The sequence below is a fragment of the Centroberyx gerrardi genome, chromosome 19 (genome assembly GCF_048128805.1).
Source record: "Centroberyx gerrardi isolate f3 chromosome 19, fCenGer3.hap1.cur.20231027, whole genome shotgun sequence".
NCBI classification, from domain to species: Eukaryota; Metazoa; Chordata; class Actinopteri; order Beryciformes; family Berycidae; genus Centroberyx; species Centroberyx gerrardi.
Window position 1 is genome coordinate 3,938,257 of NC_136015.1, and position 23,218 is coordinate 3,961,474.

The 23,218-nt window shown below is 40.8% G+C and overlaps 2 protein-coding genes across 7 annotated transcripts in view; one reads left to right on the plus strand and one right to left on the minus strand.

The window, feature by feature from the left end:
* The window catches only part of phactr4a (phosphatase and actin regulator 4a), a 33,698-nt gene extending 21,766 nt beyond the window's left edge, over positions 1-11,932 (minus strand). For 2 of the 6 annotated variants that reach the window (XM_078290377.1, XM_078290372.1), the window contains exon 1: positions 517-775. In XM_078290377.1, coding sequence (XP_078146503.1) covers positions 517-574 — 58 coding nt within the window. In that variant the 5' untranslated portion in view covers positions 575-775. Of the gene's footprint in view, positions 1-516; positions 776-3,272; positions 3,371-4,525; positions 4,571-7,366; positions 7,480-8,216; positions 8,326-10,762; positions 10,780-11,681 lie in introns of those variants that run through there. The other 4 variants (XM_078290374.1, XM_078290376.1, XM_078290375.1 and 1 more) reach the window with 4 other exon arrangements.
* Positions 11,933-13,293: 1,361 nt separating this feature from the next.
* On the plus strand, positions 13,294-14,903 carry LOC139915037 (nuclear factor 7, ovary-like). The gene has a single exon (XM_071903511.2). The coding sequence runs from the start codon at positions 13,430-13,432 to the stop codon at positions 14,867-14,869; it is 1,440 nt and encodes a 479-aa protein (XP_071759612.2). The 5' UTR covers positions 13,294-13,429; the 3' UTR covers positions 14,870-14,903.
* Positions 14,904-23,218: the final 8,315 nt, after the last annotated feature.

The following is a 23,218-nucleotide window of genomic DNA, read 5'->3' on the forward strand; positions in this document are numbered from 1 at the left end:
GTGTGAGAGGTTCCTCCTTTTGACAGCGAAAACAGGTTTTGAAAGTTTGTTCTGTCTATTAGTCTAACCAGAGAGACAGACAGGGGCTTCAGGGTGAACTGTACAGCTGAGGCCTACAATATGACTTCAGAAGTCAAGTCGTGCAAGTCAAGAAACAGATCCAGAGAGAGAGAAACGGTGTCAGTTGGTGCCTTGTACCCCCAAATCCGGTTCTCCATAAAAGCTTTCATAAGATGGAGGAGAGTCGAGTGCAGACAGGGGGAAGAGTTAGTGTGGTGTGTGTATATTTCACAATCACTACATTCCACCTGCATGCATTCTTCTACACCTGCCTGTGCCTGCCTCCTTCCACCAGTCTCTCACCTATTTAAAAACGCCTGCTCATATATCCACGTCCGCTTGCCGCCACTACACTAAACGCGAGCATGCCTGATATTTTCCCGTCAAAAGCAAGGTGTTCTCTCAAAACTAGTTCACTGCAGCCACCTGGTGCTAAGCCTCTGGCTTTGGACTCACCAGTGTAGTGTTGGGCTGGTTGCTGGGCCACTGTCTCAGTGCTGGCACTGTGTCCCATGCTACAGCTCCTGTCCCCGCTGGCCTGCCGGGCCCTGCCTCTCCTGAGGCCCACGGCGGGGAGGGAAAACTAAAGCCACCTCACTCCTCTCCAACCAGACTTCGAGCTCCTGTAACCCAAGACTGTCTTGCCTGCTCACTTGCGTCGTTTAGTCTCTCTCGTCTCTATAGTCTCGCCCTCCCCCTCCCTTCAGCCTGTGTGATTTGGTCTCTCCCTCTTTCTCTCTCTCTAAAACACAAACACACTCACACTCACTCAGTCGTTAGGTCCCTCCCTTCGTGGAGCTCTGACTTCATAAATAAGGTACGCCAATAAGGCAGTCCGGCAGTCTTAGATGCCTGTCATTCCTAAGAGCAGATTTTTCAGGGGCAAAGTTCACAGCGGGCAAGCTTTGAGGGTTGGCCGGCCCGGTCGTCAAGCCTTGAGGGATTTGCAACGCAGAGGGCCCCCCTCTTGCACCATTCCACAGGCTGATACAACACTACTCCCCGAAGGGCGAGGGGAGGGCCCTGCAGGGCAAGGTAACTGGAGATGTGGAAGGTGAGCCGGGCCGAGGTGGAGCTCACTGCCAGAGAAGAGGAAGTGACATCGCAGAGGTGTCCAATAACTCTCCAGGGATCGTCCATATAAACTATGTACATGCATGAGTAAACTGATAAGACTGATGATATTAGCATGGAGCTTGTTGTTAAACTCATTCGTACAGGTATAAAGCAACAACCAGTAGTTACGCTAGCATTCCTTGAGCCTATCTCTGACATAATGGAAGCATGTACTTTTTTGCAGTTTAATTTGCACTGCTTTTTAGAGTACAAATTAAGAATACATTTAATCATGTTAAAAAAAAACTTAGGCAAGCTCAGCAAAGAATTCTAAAAACTTTCAATAACAACGCAAAACACAAGCAGACAATATTTCAGAACACAGTTCTGCCTTCCCCATAACACCTGAGCATACATAAAGCCCGTGTTCCTCGAGAAGCCTACTGTATGCGCTTTCTGTCTTTATTTCATCTTGGAATTAACAGTCAGCAAGCAAACTGACGAAGAACAGAACATTTCATTGAATGTTTAATCTCACATAAATCCCAGAGACGGGGCAGCCAGGCAGCCTGTGTCTGAACATTTCCATCAGAGTGCTGTGTGGTTGTGTTATATGTAATCAGTGCGTGGGAGTTAAGGGGGGGCTCTTCCTGGTGTGGAAGAGATAAAGTGGGGAGAACGGAAAAGGATGTGGGCCATATTTTCTACTGCCAATCAGACAGAGGCTGGTTTATAGAGAGAGATCTAAGCCTGCTCAGAGGATTAGATAGTCCAGTGTAATAGATCAATATGAACAAGGCAGGGTGGAGTGAGAAGGATTCAACCCATCCTGCAAAAAATGGAAGATGATACACAAACCCATCAGGACACACGGTCCAAGTAGCGAGCCATACCTCTTACTTTAATCTTAGTATAGATTTGACAATCTCCAGAAAGGCTTTACCGCCTGATTATAGCTTGAACCTTTTTGGACAAGACTAGTTAGGCCTTATCTTCTGCTACATTTGTTTCTTCAGAGAACAGGAAAGTGTAATGTATGCATCTTCTTGGCCAGGTTTAACTGATTTGTTTAAGGTAGACCTAAACAGTAGAAAAGCCAAAAGGGCCACACATTGCCAAAACTACTCAGACACCTCTCTTATGTGTCCCCTCTTTGTTATCTATAGTAGATAGAATAGCAGAATGAGTCAGCATGCATGTTATCTGGCAGGAAATAAACTTTAGATAGCAAAGTACCAAACATACAGAGTTTAGTGAGCAGAGAAAAAAACAGTTGTGTGTTTTCAGGACATTAAAGACATCATAAAAAGACTAAAAACTGTTTATATTTGATGAGGAAGGCTGTAAGCTACTACACAACACTGTTGCTCCCTCTAGAGTCCAATTAGGGCTATGGCATGGGAGCACAACCCTAAAATGACAAGCAGGAATGTGTGGAATTCAAGGCTTGAGGTCAATCTTTTGGTATAGGGAAGATAATTAGGACTGCTATCCTGGGAAGCATTGATGAATTGACAGGGATAACAATTATCAATGATATCTGCTTCATTGTGAATCATTATGACACTGCCATATCAACAACATGAATGCCCATCTGAATAAAAATAGCCTTCTTGATGACTCATAAATACCATCTCACTGTGTGCTCATGACAATCCCAAGACATACAAGTACAAATATAATAAAATCCAACATGTTTGGATGGCCCAGTCAGACCAAAACGCAAGTAGACCCTAAAGCATTCCAGTGACTCAACAACCATGCCTTGGTGTCAGAAACACATCACTTTAAAGAATAAAGCCAAGGAGGAAGTCCAGTTTATTTTTACTGAGCTTGACCACAGGGCCAGGCAGGGATGAGAAGATCAAGCTTCCCTAATCTGTTCTAGCCATGGCCCTATTCCCTAGATTGTGTTCATGGAGCAGTGTTGTTCTGCCGTGGCCTGTCCTATCCTGGCATGTCACTAGACCAAGGCTATGAATTCAAGTCACTTTCAACACTGCCTCGATCACAATCTGACACAATTATTTCAGTCTGAGCATCAACAATGGATATTTTACCAGTCAAAGAAATGGACTGTATTTAAAAGCAATTACGATATCTTCAAAAGCTTCAGCATTAACATCCGACAACAGAGAGAAAGTAGGCATACTCACACCTATATTCAGATTGTACAGCCATTCCAGATATTTTTCCACGGATGTCACCAAACGACAAATTCACTAATCCACTTCCAAATAGCTCAAGAAGGAAGATCCACTGGGCCACGTGAGCGTATAACTGATACGTCCACTGTCTTCAGTGATCCGAGGTTTGTAGTGAAATGAGACAGAGGGCCACACATGGCAGTGGGAGAAACCAGCAGCTCTGCTAACCTACAGGTGTGTCCTCTGGGTGAAGGCCAATTAGATAGCTGCTGTGTCAACACCACAATGCGTCACAAGGCCAACCCCTCAATGGCCAGCTCCATAACTTAGCACTATGTTGACTCACCACTTTCTGTCTTCCTGATACTATGACTGATGTAAAGTCAGTCTCACTACAGCAACCATAAATACTCTGAAATAGGACCTGTATATCAGATGGTAAACAGAGTTTCAGACCTGGGTTAACCTGCTTGAAGAGACAAACAAGTGGTTTTAACTGCATCAGGGCAATTCAGGTATACCAAAATGTAAACTTGTTTTTGTTTTATTCTGTCTCCCTCTTTGGTGTTGAGCTCTCATTGCTGTGGTGTTTCTGCATTGTTCTTCCCACAGATCACCTGTCAATCAAGCAGTGTGTCCAGAACTGTGACATCTTTTCCCTTGGATTTTCTGTTGATGGGTTTCTGTAGGTGGCGCTCTTTTCTTTGTCTGTTCAGCCATGGTGGCTATCACTGCTCAACTACCCAGTTCTTCTTCTATTTATTACAAGCAAACCGGAAACGTAAAACACATCACTTCCTGTGTGCCAAAAGATTTTTCCCAGGAAAGACCAACCAGACACCGGGTGTTTAGAACAGCAAATGTAAAAGCTTTCATGAAATGGATATAGGTTGAATCACTATTGTGTTATAGAAATCAGCGATAGAGTAGCAAAACTAACATTTATATGAAAATGTCATAGATTATTATCTAAACTATATTGTCCTATGTGGCAAGCAGGGTAAATCAAATGCTAAGAATTATTTTTAAGTGCTATTTGACCAAGGTCTGCTGAGGTTTAACACAATGAGAGTTTTAAGTGAGGCAATTCTGCCTGAGAAATGACTGTAATGGCATGATTACAATGCTAGTAGGTTAAAAGTATACCAAATTGGCTTAATGTGTTCACAGTGTGAAGAGTGAAATCTAAAAAGTATGACAAAAGTATTACAAATGTTAAATCTTAAGTATTAATCTAAAAACAAATGGGGCATTTTTCTTACCAGGATTTTCCATCACAGTGTCCGAAGCACAGCAGTCAGCAGCTCCTGAATTAAATGAACAAATGGGATGATGAAATATACAAACAAATAATTGGCTTTCAATGAAAACAAAAAATGCAAGGCAATTATTTTCTTATAATGTGTGGGTTTGTCTAATTACAAGAGTCCATCAATATGAGAAACTACAAACACAGAATTTATTATTTCATTAATGGCGCTCACTTTCATTTTGAAAACCATGTAATTCCTAGCCTATTCATAGTATTCCCATGATGTCACATGCATTTCCTATCACTATGGTGCCTTACAATATAGACAGTTCATTGGCTGTGGCTGTCGTTTGGTCATAATCACCTGTTATTTTCCTAAGATGGCCATGTGATGATGTAACAGAATACTATGAATACAAACTAATTCAATGAGATCCTGTTGATATTTTTCTTTTCCCATTACCACAGTTTCCATGAGGAACACTATTTACAATCATCAATAATGAGAGTTGGGGTGGGTGGTGGGGGGTAATGACTATGGATTCCCAGAGCAGCTGATGTTGGAAGTTGAGAGCTCATTACATCCTATGAAAGCACAGGAGCTTAGAAAACGAAAAAGTTATACCAATGGGAAATATCACTTAGGACTCGAGTTTCACATTGTTATTTAGTTACTCAATGACTTTCTGGGCCACTCAATAGATTGGATCTACTCAGTAACTAATAGGGAGCAGATTGGAGCAGGAGAAAGACTTGCTTGTTTCAGCTACAACATAATGGTGCATTAATTAGCCTGCAAACCAACTGCAAAACAACTCTGGGTCCCACCTAGGGCAAAAAAGCTAGTCCAATTCAGAATTTATTTCAAGGAGCCAAGAAAACAATTGTCACAATTAAGAGGCTATCAACCAATTAGGCGATGCAGAGGAAGATTTCACAAGGCCGATATATAACAGACACAGGTAATACACCAGTGAGAACTATCTGCATGTTTAATGCCTCTTAGAGTAGTCAATGGCATTGCTAAGGGACAAAATGTATTGCTCTCCTTTATTCTGGACAACAGGACAGCAGTTGAAGAGCAACCCACTTTCTAGATTAAAGCTACACTAGGCAAGATACAGACTGAAACAGACTAGTGTGTCCCTCCCCCCTAGTTGAGACCCTGTAGATTTGCCCTTTTTGCCTAAGTGTAATACTAGTGTCGACACTTCTCAGTTACAGGAAGTGAAAAATCAAAAATACAAACTGTCCTGAACAGCAGTGAGCGAGCGCTCCATCCAGAGAAAGCTGGATCTTTTGCCTCTCTCGTCCCTTTGCGATTGCTGGTTGGAATTTTTATTTGCACCCACTGGTACACGATGACGTAACCACTAAAAATATACTGTTTTCCAGGAAGTAAAAGTAATGGGATTTTGATATAAAAATACATGAAAATAAAATGTTTGTCATTTTTTTGGGCATTTATTGTTAAATAGCTGTATATTATGGTATGGAAAATATGCAAACGGTGAAAAAGTCATATTTCATTGTGACTTAAAGCCAATGTGGCGGTTAGTTACTGGTTGGAACAAAAGTCCTATGGTTTTGGGTATGCTCATAGGTCTCCAGCAGCAATACAGCTATCAAGTGCTCATGTAATTGTGCAGGTTAAGATACAGTAGCTCTGTTAATTAACGGTTAGGGATGTTCTAGGGATGGGCAGTGGGAGTGATCGTGGAGTACTGACACTGATAAGCATAGACAATCCTGTGTGGCCGCTACAAGTGAGCTTAAATTCAAAAGATAGCTTTGCTTGTAATTGGTCATGTTCAGTAGGTGCGGTCAGATTGTGACGCTAAAAGGGGAGGGTCCTAACACCAGTATCAGGCTGTACTTTGGAATGTCAAAAGTCCCTTTATAAAAATAAACTGGCTAAACCCTGCCTGGGTGACTGAATAGCCTGTACAATGTGTACACTGCAGAATAAAAGGTAGAGTGCAACCTGGCAGTCAAGTATCAGACCACCACAGCATGGTATACACAAAATGTGATAGAACAAGGCATATTCTCTGTGAATGAGGCTTTCAAACCTAGTCATGATAAAAGGAGAGTATTGGTATTATGGCAATAGTAATTACTTAATTAATCCAGAAAATGCTGTCTCTTTATGCCTACTTACTAGGGCTGCACGATATATCGTTTCAGCATCGTCATCGCGATGTGCGCATGCTCAATAGTCAAATCGCAGGACGTGCGATGTCAAGTAAGGCAAATTAACTCAAACACGTCATGCTACAACTTTTTTGCTGCTTGATACAAAAGGAAAACTCGCGCGGTTCTCATTTTCCATGACTAATCTACAAGAGAAGTCTGTCTGATATAACATAATTTACTCCGATTTAAGGGTTTGTTATAAGAGTAGTGTATGTTACCTTCCAGCTTTCGGAAGCCTCTGGTGTTGTGCTAGCCTACTTTAGCTTAGCCTGGCTCGTAGCTGGTAACAAGCTTTTTACTAAGAGTCCGGACCAACTCTGCAGTGGAGAACTGGCACTTTATTTCAGTACAGCAGCGAACATAATGCACGGCCTCTCGGTGACATTCTAAGCTCTTTTCCTGCTAACTATGGTAACTTACCTCACTTCGCATCCTGCAACTCACTCTGGCTGCGGCTAAAAACACACTCACTTCCTACTACGTCACCCGTGCAGGTTACCCACAAGGCCACCTTCTTAAAGGGGCAAGGCTTGATAGAGCTATTCAAGTCATTTGGTGAAAATTCCTGTATTTTTTCATATCGCAATATATATTGCAGAAAAAAAAAATATTGCAATGTCAGTTTTTTCCAATATCGTGCAGCCCTACTACTTACATCTACTGAAGACCATTGAGCTTCAGTAAATCGTCTCCCCCAGCACTGCTGTCCTTACAGTGTAATTCCTGGTTCCGGCTGGACACCTCTAAAGCAAAGTGATTACAGCCCTCCTGTAAAACATACAGACAGACAAGTACACAAAACAGGATTAAACAAAGTCAACTTCCTTCTAAGTGCTGTGTACAATGCTGGCCATCTGAAAAACCGTTCCTGACGGCCTTCTGAAAAGCAGCCAACAGGTTAATTAAGCCATGGCTAAGTCATCAATAAAGTTTTAAGTTGCAGCAGTTCTCTTGGGTCGGAACACAGATCCTTTTCATTGACACAAGAGACAGGAAACAGTCAAGAACATTGACAAGAATACCACCAAGTTGTCAGACCCTTAAAATTAGGCCATAACCTAATATCCATAATAGTGAAATTACCTCTAACTGCCTTCACCTTTGGATCAGCTAGTTTTAGGTTGCTGTGCAAGAGCAGTACAGACCTATTGCTTGGTCAGCTTTGGCTCTGTCCAACTGGTTTGGCAAGTCCCAGGCTATAATATACACACACCACATGCTCAACAGCTGCAGGCAGCACTATAGGTCTGTACACCACTTAAACCAATCCACTTAAGCCACCCTAACAGGGCAGGCATACAAATCTGATGGAACTACAGATATAGTGCATGCCAAACATGCACTTACTGCAATCACTGTGTGATTGTGTGTGTTGATGATGATCAATGATCAATGTATTTGAATACACAGGAGATGTGTTAAATTTCAGCTAATCAAAAATGCTTTTTTGTGATTTCCAATTCATTTACTTTAAACAATTAAAAAGGTTGGATTCGATTACATACCTCTGTTTAATATTTTCAACCTGTCCATAAACAGAGAGAAGTTGATACGCAGCTGAGCTCACAAATAATTCACTAGACAAAGTTCAGCACCACTGCAACTCTATTCGGTTCTCAAATGTCCAGACACTGCATCGAGTCCAGGCTGCCTCCACTCTCAGCTCTGAAGGGCAACAACCCGCCGCTGTGGGCCGGCTGGAAAGCAAACAGAGAGGTGAGTTAATGTGCACCGCTTTGTGTGCATACATACAAGTGAGTAAACTAGAGCAGCTGAACCATGAGACCAAGTCCCCACAATGCAATGCTGAAGCCCTGAGGGCACCACGTGAACAAGCAAATTATGCACACACACGGGAACACACACCTAGTCCTGTCATCGTTTTACTGAAAATTCAAAGGGTTGAGGAGGTGACAGCCTTGTCCTCTGAGTTAGCTTTAGACCATGGTTTCACGTCAGTGCTTTCATGTTGGTCTTTGTGTATCCACCGCACATGGTCTCTCTAAACATAAGAAAACCAGAGCACAGCTTAAAGAATCCTAGGCTAAATGGCAGCCGGATTTTCAGGTTAGGTAAGAGGATCCAACAGCGGTATTTCAGTGATCTGAGTTCAAGTGCACACCTTTTTTTTGTAGTTTTCTATGTAGGTGAATTAGCCTAGGGCCTTCAGGCATTTTTAGACAGTAGGGTTGCAACTATCAGTAATTTTCATTTTGGAATAATCTATCAAAACTTACACTGAATATTCGATTCATCTATAATCATGGACATACTTTTTAAACAATTCAGTGCAACAATATTTAATAAACAATAAAATTTCACATTTTTGACCAATGCCCAAACGTTCCATACGTAACATGTCAAATAAATATGATCGCCCCAACAAACCAAAAGTATTACGCTTTTCAAAATGTAAAATAATAGTAATAACTGTATTAGGCCAAGTATTCCCAACTGCATTAATGTGCTATTGTGTTTAAGAAACTTTCTTTTCTAACCAGTACGGGACCTTTGTATTAAAATGAAGGCATGTGAGCATATTGACGTGATATGGACTTGGACTACAGATGCAGTGTCACCGGTGTTTGAGCTTTAAATGCTCCTTCATGCAAAAAAAAAAAATCCATTCTCTTTGGGCAAAGCTTTCTAAAATAAAGTGTAGGCTATTTCTACATTAGCACTCAAGAGCCATAGTATGACATCAAACAAAAGCAGTGGTAGCAGTCTCTCTGAGTGTCACTCAGAGAAATCAAAGCACACTCTGGCCACAGGGAGGTTTGCAAAACACCGTTGTCAAAAGGTATCAAGCTAATTGGCTAAGCTTGCTGCCATGCTTGCTGCTAGTCATCACAATGAAAATATACACTCTCTCAGACTGCACCAGCTCACCACAGGCTTTGAATTTACATGCGAGTCACAGTGATTATTCACGTCAATCTGTAACCGACACATTTGACACTTTTTAAATGTTTCCTTTGTAATAATATTTGCTATCCAAACGGTTTTACAGATCCCTCTAATGTACATATTGCTCTGTTCTAATGGAACTGAAGTGCTGTTTTGTGAAAACAGATTACATTTACCTCTTCAAAGCTATAATAAGACTTTCCCAGCATTGCTACATGATGAATGTTACACTGTGCGAAAGGTCATAAGCACTTCACTATGTAACTGACATGCTTAATGAACATGGTTCATTTGATAAAACAAGGTTTACAATCAACTGTACTATATTTGCATTGCACTGGTAGTTAATAAATTTTAGACAACCAATCCTGCTTATTCACCCCCCAAACAGCTCATTAAGAGCTCCCAACACATGAGATAGAGGGACAGAGTACAGCAGGGTTGAGAGGAGCACAATCAGCCATTGTGCCGAGTTCATTCTGCAGGCTTGGCAATCTCTAAACAAAGAACCAAGTTGGAGTTTGTTTGGGAATGAGCAGCGTGGATCTCAATGAGCCGCTGTCAACAGCCAGCCGATAATGGCACACTGACAGAAGCCTCTTCTGATTAAAAATCCCACACAGTCTGACAACATCTAACTGCTCACTATACAACTTCATCTGGATGCAGTAAAAAACTATTATGGAATTTAAACAAAAAGTACTGGAGCATCTCCATTTTCTACCTATTAAAATGTGTGTATCCATCTCTTCTCCACCAGTCACAGTGACTTATTTTACCAAAATTCACCAGCCACTTTCACTGTTAGACCCGCTGATTCCATTTTATAAATTGAAAATTACATCCAGACCATGGCTGGTTATCTGCCAAAGAAGCTACTAGAGTGAACAATCTTACAGTTAGGATTAGGGTCCAGCTATGGTTGGTGTGTATTTCCCACCATTAGTATCCATTTAATAAACTGTCAATCTGTCACCACATTCCCCATTAATCATTCCAAACTGTTGCCCACAGTAGCACAGTTCAATTGGGATCATATTTGCCTCATCAACACATATTCTGCTTGTTAAGAGATGTGTAATCTGTGTCAACGGCTGCAAGGATCCAAGACTATTTGTATACAAAGCACAATAAAATGACTGACCTGATTACAATGTTGCCTATATCTAGAACAAATACAGTAAAGCAGCAGCTCCTTTTGTCTTTCCTCTTCTGGTCGACACACACATCTGAGAGTCTGTGTTGTCCTACAGGGCGTATTACAACTTTCAGTCAGCACTAAATGCAATAAGTACTTGTTGGAACAAGTAGAAGGGCCTGCAACTGGAATGCACTGGAATGCTGGGGAGAGAGGCTATTTGCTTCCCTGACTGGGACACAAAAAGTAGTTTAAATCGTAGGCCTCCCTCTAGTCCCTACATTGTAATGCTACAGCTGCAATGCTAAACTTCTTTAAACGAGTTATAAACAGTACTGATGGTGACGTCTCATGCTTAAGTACTGGGGAAAAACAATCTGGGAAAAAAGAGCTGAAAGATTCTAGCGGTGGTCTAGTGTGCTGGGAACAACAAATGACCACCTAGTACCATAACCAAACAGCAAAAAGGTTATCCATTCCTTGAACAAATCCGTTTACAGGGCAAACCATCTACTACTTTTGATCTCCCTGCATTGGCCTAGCTACATGCAGTAACAAGCTAGGCAGGTAGCTACAGGTAGTGCTTAAAAGAGACTGAACGGGAGAGTGATATCGAATAGTTTACCGAGTTGAACATGATACACACTGGCCTTGATGTTGTCTCTGCGTCTCTGTGTCTCTGTCTCTACGTTTCTACTTTTCTAATTTGAACAACCGACAAGAGCTATTTGAGCTAAAGATAGTAAGCTTTACAAACGGTACTGTCACAATGCTAATCCTTGCTAATGTAGTTAATGCAGAGCCAGCAACAGGTGGCTATTCCTGTCCATGTAACGTTAGCGTTAGCTAACTTATAGTAGCTCATTTAGCTCATAGTTATACTTCAGAATGGTGTAACTATAAAGTGTGCACAAAGGGTACTCACCTTTATGTTAGCTGTTAGCTTTATTTAGAACGGTATCCACAAGGCTAGAGATGCGTTTGGCTTTATCTCGTTGACTCCGGGTTACTTTTGACACTTCACTTGTCGCCGCTGTCCATCACACAGAAAGCAAGGCGGAACTAGCTTTGCTAACCACCTTTTTGCCCCTGTCAGAAAAATAACTTTTAGAAGTGAGCGAGAATCCTTTGTGTACGAATGTCGCCTTAATTTTGCAACAAACCTCTAACAAAATGCTAAATATCGTAATTAAAACTTGTTTGTTAACATTTTGCTATCAAAAGGTGTAACATTAACTCGGCGTTAGGAAGATTAAACGCTGTTGCGCATGCGCACTTGTAAGCAAGCAGAACGTCTTCCTCACCTGAGCATTTTCACGATAACGCTGCAGTTTCAGACTTTACCACTAGAAATGCTAGAGAGCAGGGCGTACTGCCACTACAGCGTTACACACTATATTTATTCTAACCCCTTCTCCAGCAATTCACATTGCAACAGGGAAAAAAAAAAAAAAGGTTCCTCGAAGTGTACAAAGTCAGTATTTTTGGACTAGCACACACTATGTGCCTGTCTTACATAGCCTAACCAACACATACACACACACACACACACACACACACACACACACACACACACACACACACGCACTCACTCTCTCTTACATTCACACTTTACACTGCATTTCACTTCCTCCTTTGTTCAAGCAGATTCCACAGTAACTCATGATGTCATACTGTGAAAAAAGATTAATTAATTAAAGGGATGCAATAACTAACTTGTACAACGACCTGCATGAGAAACTCAAGCAGGATGCATCTCTTTAAATCTCTAATGAAGACTAATTTCTATAGACTTGCTATTATGTAATATCTCTCTATCTCTATCTATCTTTTATTCTTTTTATTCATTCTTATCTCTATATTTCTTGTGGTCATGGGCTTTTATTTCAACATCAACTCTATTTTTAGATCAGTTCTATATGACTAAAATAATAAATTACCGATATGTATTGGCTGTGGCAAAAAAAACTTTCAAGCAGCTCCAAATGAAAATGAAAGACTTTTTTGTTCATTTTGTGTTTTAGGATATATATTTATTGTTCCACTCATTAGTTTTTTATGTATTTATTTTTTTCATTGAACATTTTTGTGTATCATGAAGGTGTAAAGATTCAGTGTTGTATTTTATTCTTAGTCTTTCTTTATTTGTTTGCTTGCTTCTTTGTTTCTTTTGAAGATAAATCTTTTCTTAAGTGTTTTGGAGGTTTTATTGTCATTTCACCTACACAACCTGGATTTTTTCTCTTTCTGTGGTTTATCATTTTTATATGCACAAATAAACTTCATGTTTATTTTCTCTGTCATTGGGAGAATGCATTGAATGCATTTCAAACACTTGAGATGTAAAACACATAAACAAATAGATGACATTTCCCTAGTTAGAGTAAAATGTTAAACTCTGTAAGGAACCACAGAAACAGCACCATCCACTGGTCACAAAATCAGATTTACACTGATTCACAAAAGCAGCATTATTCACCATTAATAGTTAACTCATAACAGAGCTAAGTGAAATTGAAAGTAGATTTTGACATTGTTGAACAGAGTGGAGACGCCATTACAGGGTGTGAGATCTCTGCTGAAAAACACATTTGGAGGATTGTAAGCAGCAAGTTGGAGTGAATGTGATCTGGTGAGTCTTGCCATTGAAAGATCATTCAGATACCGAAGCAAATGGCTGAGAAAACTGCTGTTTTTGAAAGTTACTTGAATTGCCATGTGTGTTCAGAGACTTTCAGAGATCCTGTGTCTCTGAGCTGCCACCACAGCTTCTGTTCCAGCTGCCTGCAAAAATTCTGGGAACAAGCTAAAAACAAGAACTGTCCCATTTGTAAAAGAAAATCCTCAAAGGCTGAACTAGATGTGAACTTTGCACTGAAGGAACTACCTGACTCCTATGTTGGGAGACAGAAAGCTGGGTCATCTGAGATGGATAAAGGAGAGGACGAAGTGCAGGTGGTGTGTAGTAAACATCCAGAAGTGCCTAAATGGTTCTGTAAGGAGGAACAGAAAGCTGTGTGTCCTGTCTGTGAGTTCCCTGACCATCACGGTCACAAAGTGGTTCCTCTAGAAGAAGCAGTCAGTGACCTGAAGGAGCAGCTGAAATCTGACCTAAAGTCTCTACAGGACAAGAGGAACAAATACGAGGAGGTTGAAAGGAAATACAACGAAGTGAATCAACACTCCAAGAAGCAGCTGGTGGCCACAGAGAGGCAGATCACAGCAGAGTTCCACAAGCTCCACCAGTTCCTGAAAGAGGAAGAGGAGGCCAGACTGGCGGCTCTGAGGGAGGAAGAGGAGCAGAGGGGGAAGACTGTCGCCAGAGAGATGAAGATCATTCAGGAGAAGATGTCCTCTCTCTCAGACAGTATCTCTGCTGCTGAAGAAGACCTGCAGAAACACAATGTTCCGTTCCTCACCAGTTATAAACCCACTCAGACCAGCGCCAGAGCCCAGTGCTCACTGCCGGATCCACAACTGGATCCACAACTTGTGTCAGGAGCGCTGGTAGATGTGGCCAAACACCTTGGCAACCTGTCCTTCAGAGTCTGGGAGAAGATGAAGGGGAAGGTCAAGTTCAGTCCAGTCATTCTGGACCCAAACACTGCAAGCCCCTGGCTCTCTCTGTCTGATGACCTGACCAGTGTGAGACGTGGAGACACAGAGCAGCAGCTCCCTGACAACCCAGAGAGAAACACTAAGCATCCTATTGTTGTGGGATCTGAAGGCTTCAGCTCAGGGAAACACAGCTGGGAGGTGGAGGTGGGAGATCATCCTAGCTGGACTGTGGGTTTGGCTAAAGAGGCAGTTGACAGGAAGGGGGAGAGAAATGCCTCACCAGAATATGGATTATGGTGTTTAAAGCATCGCAGTGGAAAATACACTAATGGACTTGGTGAGACCTTCACAGTGAAGCAGAGTCTCCAGAGGATCAGAGTCCAGCTGGACTATGACAGGGGGAAGCTGTCCTTCTACGACTCTGATGACAAGACTCGCATCTACACTCACAGAGACACTTTCACTGAGAAACTCTACCCATATTTCAATGTTGGAAAGGCTGGTGATGCCAAGACCACTGATATCAAAGTCTGTCAAGCTGAGGCTTCTCTGTGATGTTAAGGGATGTTAGCGAGGTGTGTGTGTGTGTGTGTGTAAGATGCCCCCCCCCCCTTGTATATAGGCAACCACACACAAAACTAATCATGTGATCACAGATTTGGAAATAATGATTTGTTTTCATCTCATTTTGTTTTGTCATATGAAGTGATCACATATTGGTAAACCTGCCTTGATTCTTGTATCTAAATGGAACTAAATACATTTGAGGCTTTACAAGGTAGGAGGTCATAAACTTAAAACTTTGGGCCTGATTAGCTATGTGAAGCAGTTTTGCCACAATCATGGTTGTGGGGCAAAATGTGTCACTAGCCCTGGGGTGAGTTGATCCAAAAGACCAACTTTTTGTGTCACCCTTCTAAAGCTGTATTAGCTACAGAACCTTAAATATATGTTGCAATTATTGTTACACATTTATTTTAAACCATAATAGCACAAAAAGTTGCTCATTTTACCCTGTTCTCCCTCATTGTAGAACATTTGCTCAGCTGAAATTTTAATTATTCAAGTCTTAAAAATCATAGGTTAAAGTTGAACTTCCTGAAAACGTGTGTTTATATTAAGTGCACTGAGTTTTTAATTTAGATATTTTGTAAGTAACATGCCATGTTTTACTATGCAGGATGTAGCAGACATGGCATGTTGGTGTCATGATTGATCACCTATCTGCGTACCACTATGAGGTTTATCACTGACTGTAAATCTCTTACTCATCAGTGTGTGACTGCTGCCTTTGAGTGCTCATACAGTGAATTTTGACATTGCACAATTCATTCAGTGCAAGTGTATATTTTCTCATGCACTTACCTATGTCATTTTTTTATTTTGTCATTTTTTTTGTAACTTATGACTGCCATGATGCTGATTTCTTTCTCTTGAAAGATCAATTTTGATTCTTGATGGGACTACATGGTGCAATAAAGGTGAAATGATGATGATGCTAAATGATGAAACATCATTAAATCATCAGGTGATAGACTGTTCTTTAGATTATAGCCTGGAAAGCAACATTTTGTTTTCTAATTAGACAACAATATAGTATACATTAACTGTACAGAAAAAATTACTTGTTTTCATATTTGTACGTTTTTTTTTTTTTCTTCCATCATCAGTCATCAGTTTTAGTGTGTAATATTCCTGGATCTTCTGGTGAGGTTTTTCAGTTTGTGGGTCTGTTGTTTTACGCTGTGGAACCAAGTGATCTGATATGTTTTCTGATTCAGTCGTTCATTGTGCAACAACAAACAACCACCAATAAAGTCAGAAATCAGTTGTGTTTTTTTTCTCTTAATAGACTTCATTTTCATACAATTTACATCAGATTGATGCTACTTACTATGATGTACGGTTAAAATACTAGGGATTTATATCATAGATTGTCTGCCTAAAAAGATAAAACATCTATTCCAGAAATAAAAAGGTGAGTAAACTGAGTTTAGGTGGTTTTACCCCGACTACTGTACATTCCTGCCTTTATGACTATGAATATATATTGTGAAAATGACATTTCATTTACTGCAGAATCCGCCTTATATACTTACATACAGTATATCCTTTTATTTAATGTTGGTACTTTTTAATCAAAAAAACATTACAAAAAATTTGTCAATAAGGCTTTTATTTTGAAAGTTGTGACCAAAAGTATTGCGTTTTTATTTTACCTTTCAAGGTTTTACTTTGAAAGCCAAACCCGGAAGTCACACTTTTTAGTAATTCTGGCTGATTTCACACTAACATAGTTTTTTCAACAATAAATCTATATTCACAATGACACTCATATATTATAAGACTGAAAAAATCCAATACAACATTTAAGTGCAGTGATAAAAATTTTATCACAAGAGAGACATACAGAACATAGAACATATAGAACATACAGAAAAATAAAATTGCATCATGACAAATGACACTAGCATAGTAGGAAGACGGTGTATTTTGTAACAGCGTGAAGCTAAAGATGTTCTACTTTATTATCATGCATGTTTGTTGTCACTTGACACAAAGGCGAATAAAAAATGATTCACCTCATCAGCAGTGAAATCTTTTATGGACAGTCTCATTGAAGAAGGGGAAATGGAGACAATGATAAGAACAAGTGCGATACAGAGCAAAGCCCGCTGCTTCCAGTGATGTCCAAAAGTAATGTGTTAATATTTTGCATTATCCACTGTTTTTTTAAATACTGTAAAAACTCAATGCATTACTACAGTTTACCCAGAGTGAGTTATAATGAATGCAACAACTGAAGTGAAAACTCAAACAAAAATAAAAACCACGCTGATAACTAAAACAAAAGCAACAACTACAATAAAACCTAAAAAAAAATCTCAACTGAGGTAAAATTTAAATATCGTTAAGAAAATCTGCCAGTATTAGCAGGTATCTAAAACATTTCCAGAAATAAAGGCTCAGGCCTACTTTATATTCAATTTTCAATTGAACAAATTATTATTATCATCATCCTGGTCTCAGTGGAGAGTCCAATGATGATCTAAATGTTTCAGAGGCTTTTCCACTCTGACAAGAAGAATTCTGTAGGAAACACTGAATATTTACATGTTTTTTTGATTTTTTGACATGAGAATGGTCAAATTTAAAGAACAGTGGGACAAAATATCTGCTTCTGTTTGGAGGACGTCAGGGTGTGTGTGTGTGTGTGTGTGTGTGTGTGTGTGTGCTGCCGTGGTATCGGCTTCGTCCGAGACACCAAGTCACCACATATCAAACATTATGAATGAGGATTTTTAACCATTCATGTACCAATGAAGCAGAAATGGCTGAGAGGCAGTGAGGTGTTGTCCAGTTGGTGAGATGAGATGAAACTTTATTGATCTCTGAGGAGCAAAATGGTCATTAAAGCTGCAAAGAATAGAGACTTTTATCACCAATCTGCTGCCGACCAGGTGAGGCTCCATATTTGCAGCCTGCTGGCAGTCAGTGTATTTTCACAAAGATGCTGCAGTTTCAGACTTTACCACTAGAGGTGGTAGAGAGCAAGGCGTACTGCCACTACAGAGATGACACGTCTTTATCGAACCATGATAAAACGCCTTTTACACACTCCTTGTTTCGTCTGTTTTTTTTAAATTCTAGTTTTCGAGGTTTTACTTTGAAAGCCAAACCCAGAAGTCATTTTAGAAGACTTAAGTAAAGTAAGTAACTGTCTGACTTCACACAAGCATAATTTTTTTTTTTCAACAATAAATCTTTATTCACAATGACACTCATACATTAACATTGAAAAATTCCAATACAGTGCAGTGATAAAGACAAAGTCACAAGTGGACATATAGAAAAATAAAATGGCATTATGACAAATGGCACTAGCATAGTAGGAAGACGGTGTGTTTTGTAACAGCGTGAAGCTAAAGATGTGCTACTTTTTTATCATGGATGTTTGTTGTCACTTGGTGTAAAGGCGAATAAAAAATGATTCACCTCATCAGCAGTGAAATCTTTTATGGACAGTCTCATGGAATAAGGGGAAATGGAGACGTTGATAAGAACAGTGTGATATTGAGCAAAGCCCGCTGCTTCCAGTGATGTCCAAAAGTAACGTGTCTAATATTTTGCATTATCCACTGTTTTTTTTAAATACTGTAAAGACTCAATGCATTACTACAGTTTACCCCGAGTGAGTTATAATGAATGCAACAACCTAAGTGAAAACTCAAATAAAAATAAAATGATGTCTTTATCAAACCATGATAAAACGTGGTGTGCCTAACATAACCAACACACACACACACACAAACACACAGACACACACACACACACACACACACACACACAAACACACACACACACACACACGTCTTTAATTGTTTGCTTGATTGTGTCTTTGTTTCTTTGAGGAGAAATCTTTATTAAGCGTCTTGGAGGTTTTTTTTTTATCTCACCTAAAAAACATGGAATTTTTTCTGTTTCTGTGGTTTATAATTTTTATATGCACAAATAAAGTTCATGTTCATTTTCACTGTCTTTGGAGAATGCAATGAATGCATTTCAAACACTTGAGATGTAAAACAAACAAACAAACAAATAGATGACTTTCTCCTGTTAAAACATCCCAAGAAACTTATGGCAGTCTTGTCTTAGGCCTAGGTATTTCCTAGGTATTTCTGTGCGAGGTGGAAAAGGTGGTAAGGCATGCAAGGGCTTCATCAGCCCCAGGGCCTAATGGTGTCCCTTACCGAGTATGCAAAAGTGCACCAGATGTATTGAGATATCTATGGAAATTAATGAAGCTAGCATGGAAAAAGCAGTGTATTCCTAGATCATGGCGTAGAGCAGGAGGGATTCTAATTCCCAAAGTGAAAAACTCTACAGATATAAGTCAGTTGCGGCCTATTTGCCTCCTTAATGTAGAAGGGGAAATTTTCTTTAGTGTAATGGCACAGAGGCTGGCAGTTTACTTGGAAAGGAATAGGTTAATTGACACAAGCATGCAAAAAGCCGCAATACCAGGTTTTTCCGGGTGCTTAGAGCACACAAGCATGATTTGGCACCAAATTCAGTCAGCTAAGCAAGAGAAGAGAGATCTTCACGCAGTATTTTTGGACCTTGCTAATGCATTTGGATCTGTACCACATAACCTATTGTGGGAGGCGTTTGATTTCTTTAGGGTCCCAGATAGCATTAAGAATCTAGTGAAAGCAAACTTTCAAGATATTCAGATGTGCTTCACAACAACAGAGTTTACTGCAGCCTGGCAGCATCTTCAGACAGAAATCATGGCAGGGTGCACCATTTCCCCCTTAGCTTTCACCATGGCAATGGAGGTAAGTTTTAGGGCATCTCCCACCCATTACGCCATATATGGATGATATGACTACAGTAACGATTACAGCTCCTTGTACAAAAAGGTTGCTGAATAAATTGAATGATAACCTGAATTGGGCTAGGATGAAGGTTAAACCGAGTAAGTCAAGGAGCATATCCATTGTTAAGGGGAAGCTAGCAGGCAAAAGGTTTTACATAGATGAGGAAGTTATAGTTCTAGAGAAGCCTGTCAAAAGCCTAGGAAGGTGGTATGATACAAATCTGAGTGTTAGGGAGCAGGCTCAGGAGATACAGCAGCTGGAGGTATTCAGGACATAGAGAGATCAAGGTTACCAGGCAAGCTAAAGTTGTGGTGTTTGCAGTTTGGCCTATTGCCTCGGCTAATGTGGCTGCTGACAGTATATGAGATACCACTGTCAAGGGTAGAGAAGTTGGAGAGGCTGGTCAGTTCATACGTCAGGAAATGGCTAGGAGTTCCACGCTGTCTTAGTAGTGTATCTTTGTATGGAAAAGGAATTCTGGAACTACCTATATCTAGCCTAGCAGAGGAGTTTAAATGTGCAAAGGTAAGATTGCAGTTGACAGAATCTAAGGATTTAATAGTCAGGAGTGCAGCACCTCCCGTGTTAGCAGGGCGGAAATGGAACCCAAGAGAGGCAGTGCAACAGGCACGGTCAGCTCTAAGACATAGGGATATTGTAGGGCAGGTGTAACAAGGGCGAGGGGGCTTAGGCCTGGGAATAGGGCAACCGTTATGGAGTAAGGCAACTTCATCAGACAAGAGAAAGATGGTTGTAGATCAAATACATCAACAGGAGTCATCAAGGTGTGCAAAGGCAGTGTCTCAGGCAAACTGCATCAAATTAATCATAGGTGCTACTTATGATGTGTTACCCTCTCCCCAAAATCTCAGCCAATGGGTAGGTGAGGATCCTGCCCGCCCACTATGTTCAGGCAGAGCTACACTTAGGCATACTATCAGGTTGTAAAACAAGTTTGCCTCAGGGAAAATACACCCGGAGACATAATCAAGTGCTTAGATGCCTACCAGCAGCAATTGCGAGTAAGCAATCAGCAGGGAAGCGGCAGGCAGGTCACAGGGCAGCTAGGGGCGGGGCTAGAGGCAGGGAGAGATTGGCAAATGGCAGTGGATTTAGGGAAACAGCTTGTGATGCTCAGAGAGATAGGCTGCGGTCGAATAGTCAAAAAAATACGTCCTAACTCCTATTCCTAACCACTTTTCCTTGACCTCGTTGGAAAACGTCATGAGGTCAAGGAAAGATGTGAAGGAGAATTCATAAGGACTTAGGAAAAGACAACCGCGGTGCTAAGAGAATCCGACTGCACTTACACTAGGCTACGTAATTATGCGACGGCGGATGTTAATGACGTGGGTCTGCCGTGTGAAACTACAATGTTCCGGAGATGGACTACTAAAAGCGCATCTTAGATACTTCGCCCCGTGCGTTCTTACCGTGTTGTTTCATGCAGGCTATATAAACGTGGACAACCCGGTGAAAAATATTGCTTCATCACCAAGGTTGTAATTGAAATAAAAAAGGAATATAGGCTACCAGTCACAAAAGTGAAACGAAATGGTTGTCACATTGAGAATGGTTGCTCACCCTCCTGTCCACTCATATTTATCGACATGAATCCCAATTAGTATGATTGTATGAAAATTATTGTTAAATTCATGCAAGATAGGCATAACTTGTTTACTTGTTTGGCCTACAAATCTACTACTGTGCATATCATCATTCTTAAGTTTCAAACATGTTGAATTAAAAACATCATCTGGCTAAAAACGTCTCATATCCCTTTTTCTTGAAAGACAGACTTCTGTGTTATGGTTAATATGCTGATTATGATCTGATTATAAGCCTATGCATATAATAGCTTAAGAACCACCACACAACTCAGTAAACACCTTGAAATGTTAACTTGATTGTGCTTTGAAGTTGTTATGGCTGATACAGGCCTTTATTAAGGCAAGGGTTTCAGCATCTGTGACTAGAGTAAAATTAATTAATGATATTGCTAAAGGCCGGCAATACAACAACGCTCAGAATGAAGAAATAACTCATGCAAACCGAGCATAGGTTACGCTACAACGTTAACTTCACTTTGATCATTTTACGACAGCAGCGTAACGTTCATAGTTCGCCTCTATGGGTTTAACATATTGTTGAAAGTTCAAAACATATAAGCATATTAGCAAGTTATGGCATAAGATGGAAAATGCTTAATAAGCAACGGTAACTTGCTTGATGATCTGCGTCCCTTGTCGGTCATGATCGTTTGTTTTCGTGAACGGCCGAATGGTGCGTCGTTGCTGCCGCAAAGAATTGTGGGATGGCATTATCTCCTTTCCTTTCGTAAAGGATGGTCCGGTGTATCCTATGCTAAAGGAGCTAAGTAAGGAAGCATTGAAGCACCTTTCCTTAGCATGTAGAGAATTCGAACAGCTCTTATCATGGCTGCCACTTAGGTACTTCCGGGTCATTTCACTCAGTTAGGAACCTTCCTAAGCAAAAAAGACAATTCGACCGCAGCCATAGTCAGCTCAAACTTAAGACCTGACTTGGTGTTGTGGTCAGAGTCGCATCGGATTGTGTATTTTGTGGAACAGTGCCATGGGAAGATGCAGTAGATGAAGCTTATGAAAGGAAGATGCTCAGGTGCAGCGAGTTTGGAATGTACGATTGAAGCCTGTTGAGGTGGGTTGCAGAGGATTTGTAGGCAGATCAATGTTAGCACTTCTTGGTGAATTAGGCATCCATGGACAGAGTTTAAAGCAGGCAGTTGAGACTATGTCAGAAGCAGCCATGGGTTCCAGTGAGTGGCCGTGTATGAGGAGGAAACATGCTAACTGGGGCACAAGTAGCCTAGGTAGATAGCTTACCTGAGCTAGCCCTGTGCTAGTATTAGCTTGATAGCATGCTTGAGATAGTCTTGTGTTAGCAATAGCTCGGTAGCATGCTTGTGTGGGCCTTGTGTTAGCATTGGCTTGGTAGCATGTTTGGGTTAGCCTTGTGTTAGCAATAGCTTGGTGGCATGCTTGTGTAGGCCTATGTGTTAGCATTAGCTTGGTACAATGCTTGTGTCAGTCTTGTGTTACCACTAGCTTGGTAGCATTCTTGCATTAGCCAGGTGCTAGCGTCAGATTGCTAGAATGTTTGGGTCAGCCTTGTGTTAGCATTAGCTTGGCAGCATGACTAAACATAATGAGTCAGAAGTCAGACAAGCCAGCAGGGCCAGTCAGACTTTGCTTAAGACTTCAGCTTTGCCTAAGCAGATACAGTGTGGATATGCGGACTGCTGAGTTGGTCGGGTATCTGCTCTCTGCTTGGGCAAGTGTAGGATGTAAACACAGTATGTGTGACTTGGTTTAGATGTAGCGTGTAACTTAATGTGCTGAATAGAAAGAGATATTGATGGTAGTGTGTGATGTAAACTAGTGTTGCTGATAACTAGGTTCAGGTGACAGCGACAGTAGTGTTGTGGACTTGGGTCTGCTGAGTCTGGGCAAAGAGGGGGGTGTTTCTGGGACGCTGGAATACA

Coding starts and splice junctions, on each gene's coding strand:
- LOC139915037 (XM_071903511.2), top strand. CDS start 13,430: ATGGCTGAGAAAACTGCTGTTTTTGAAAGTTACTTGAATTGCCATGTG.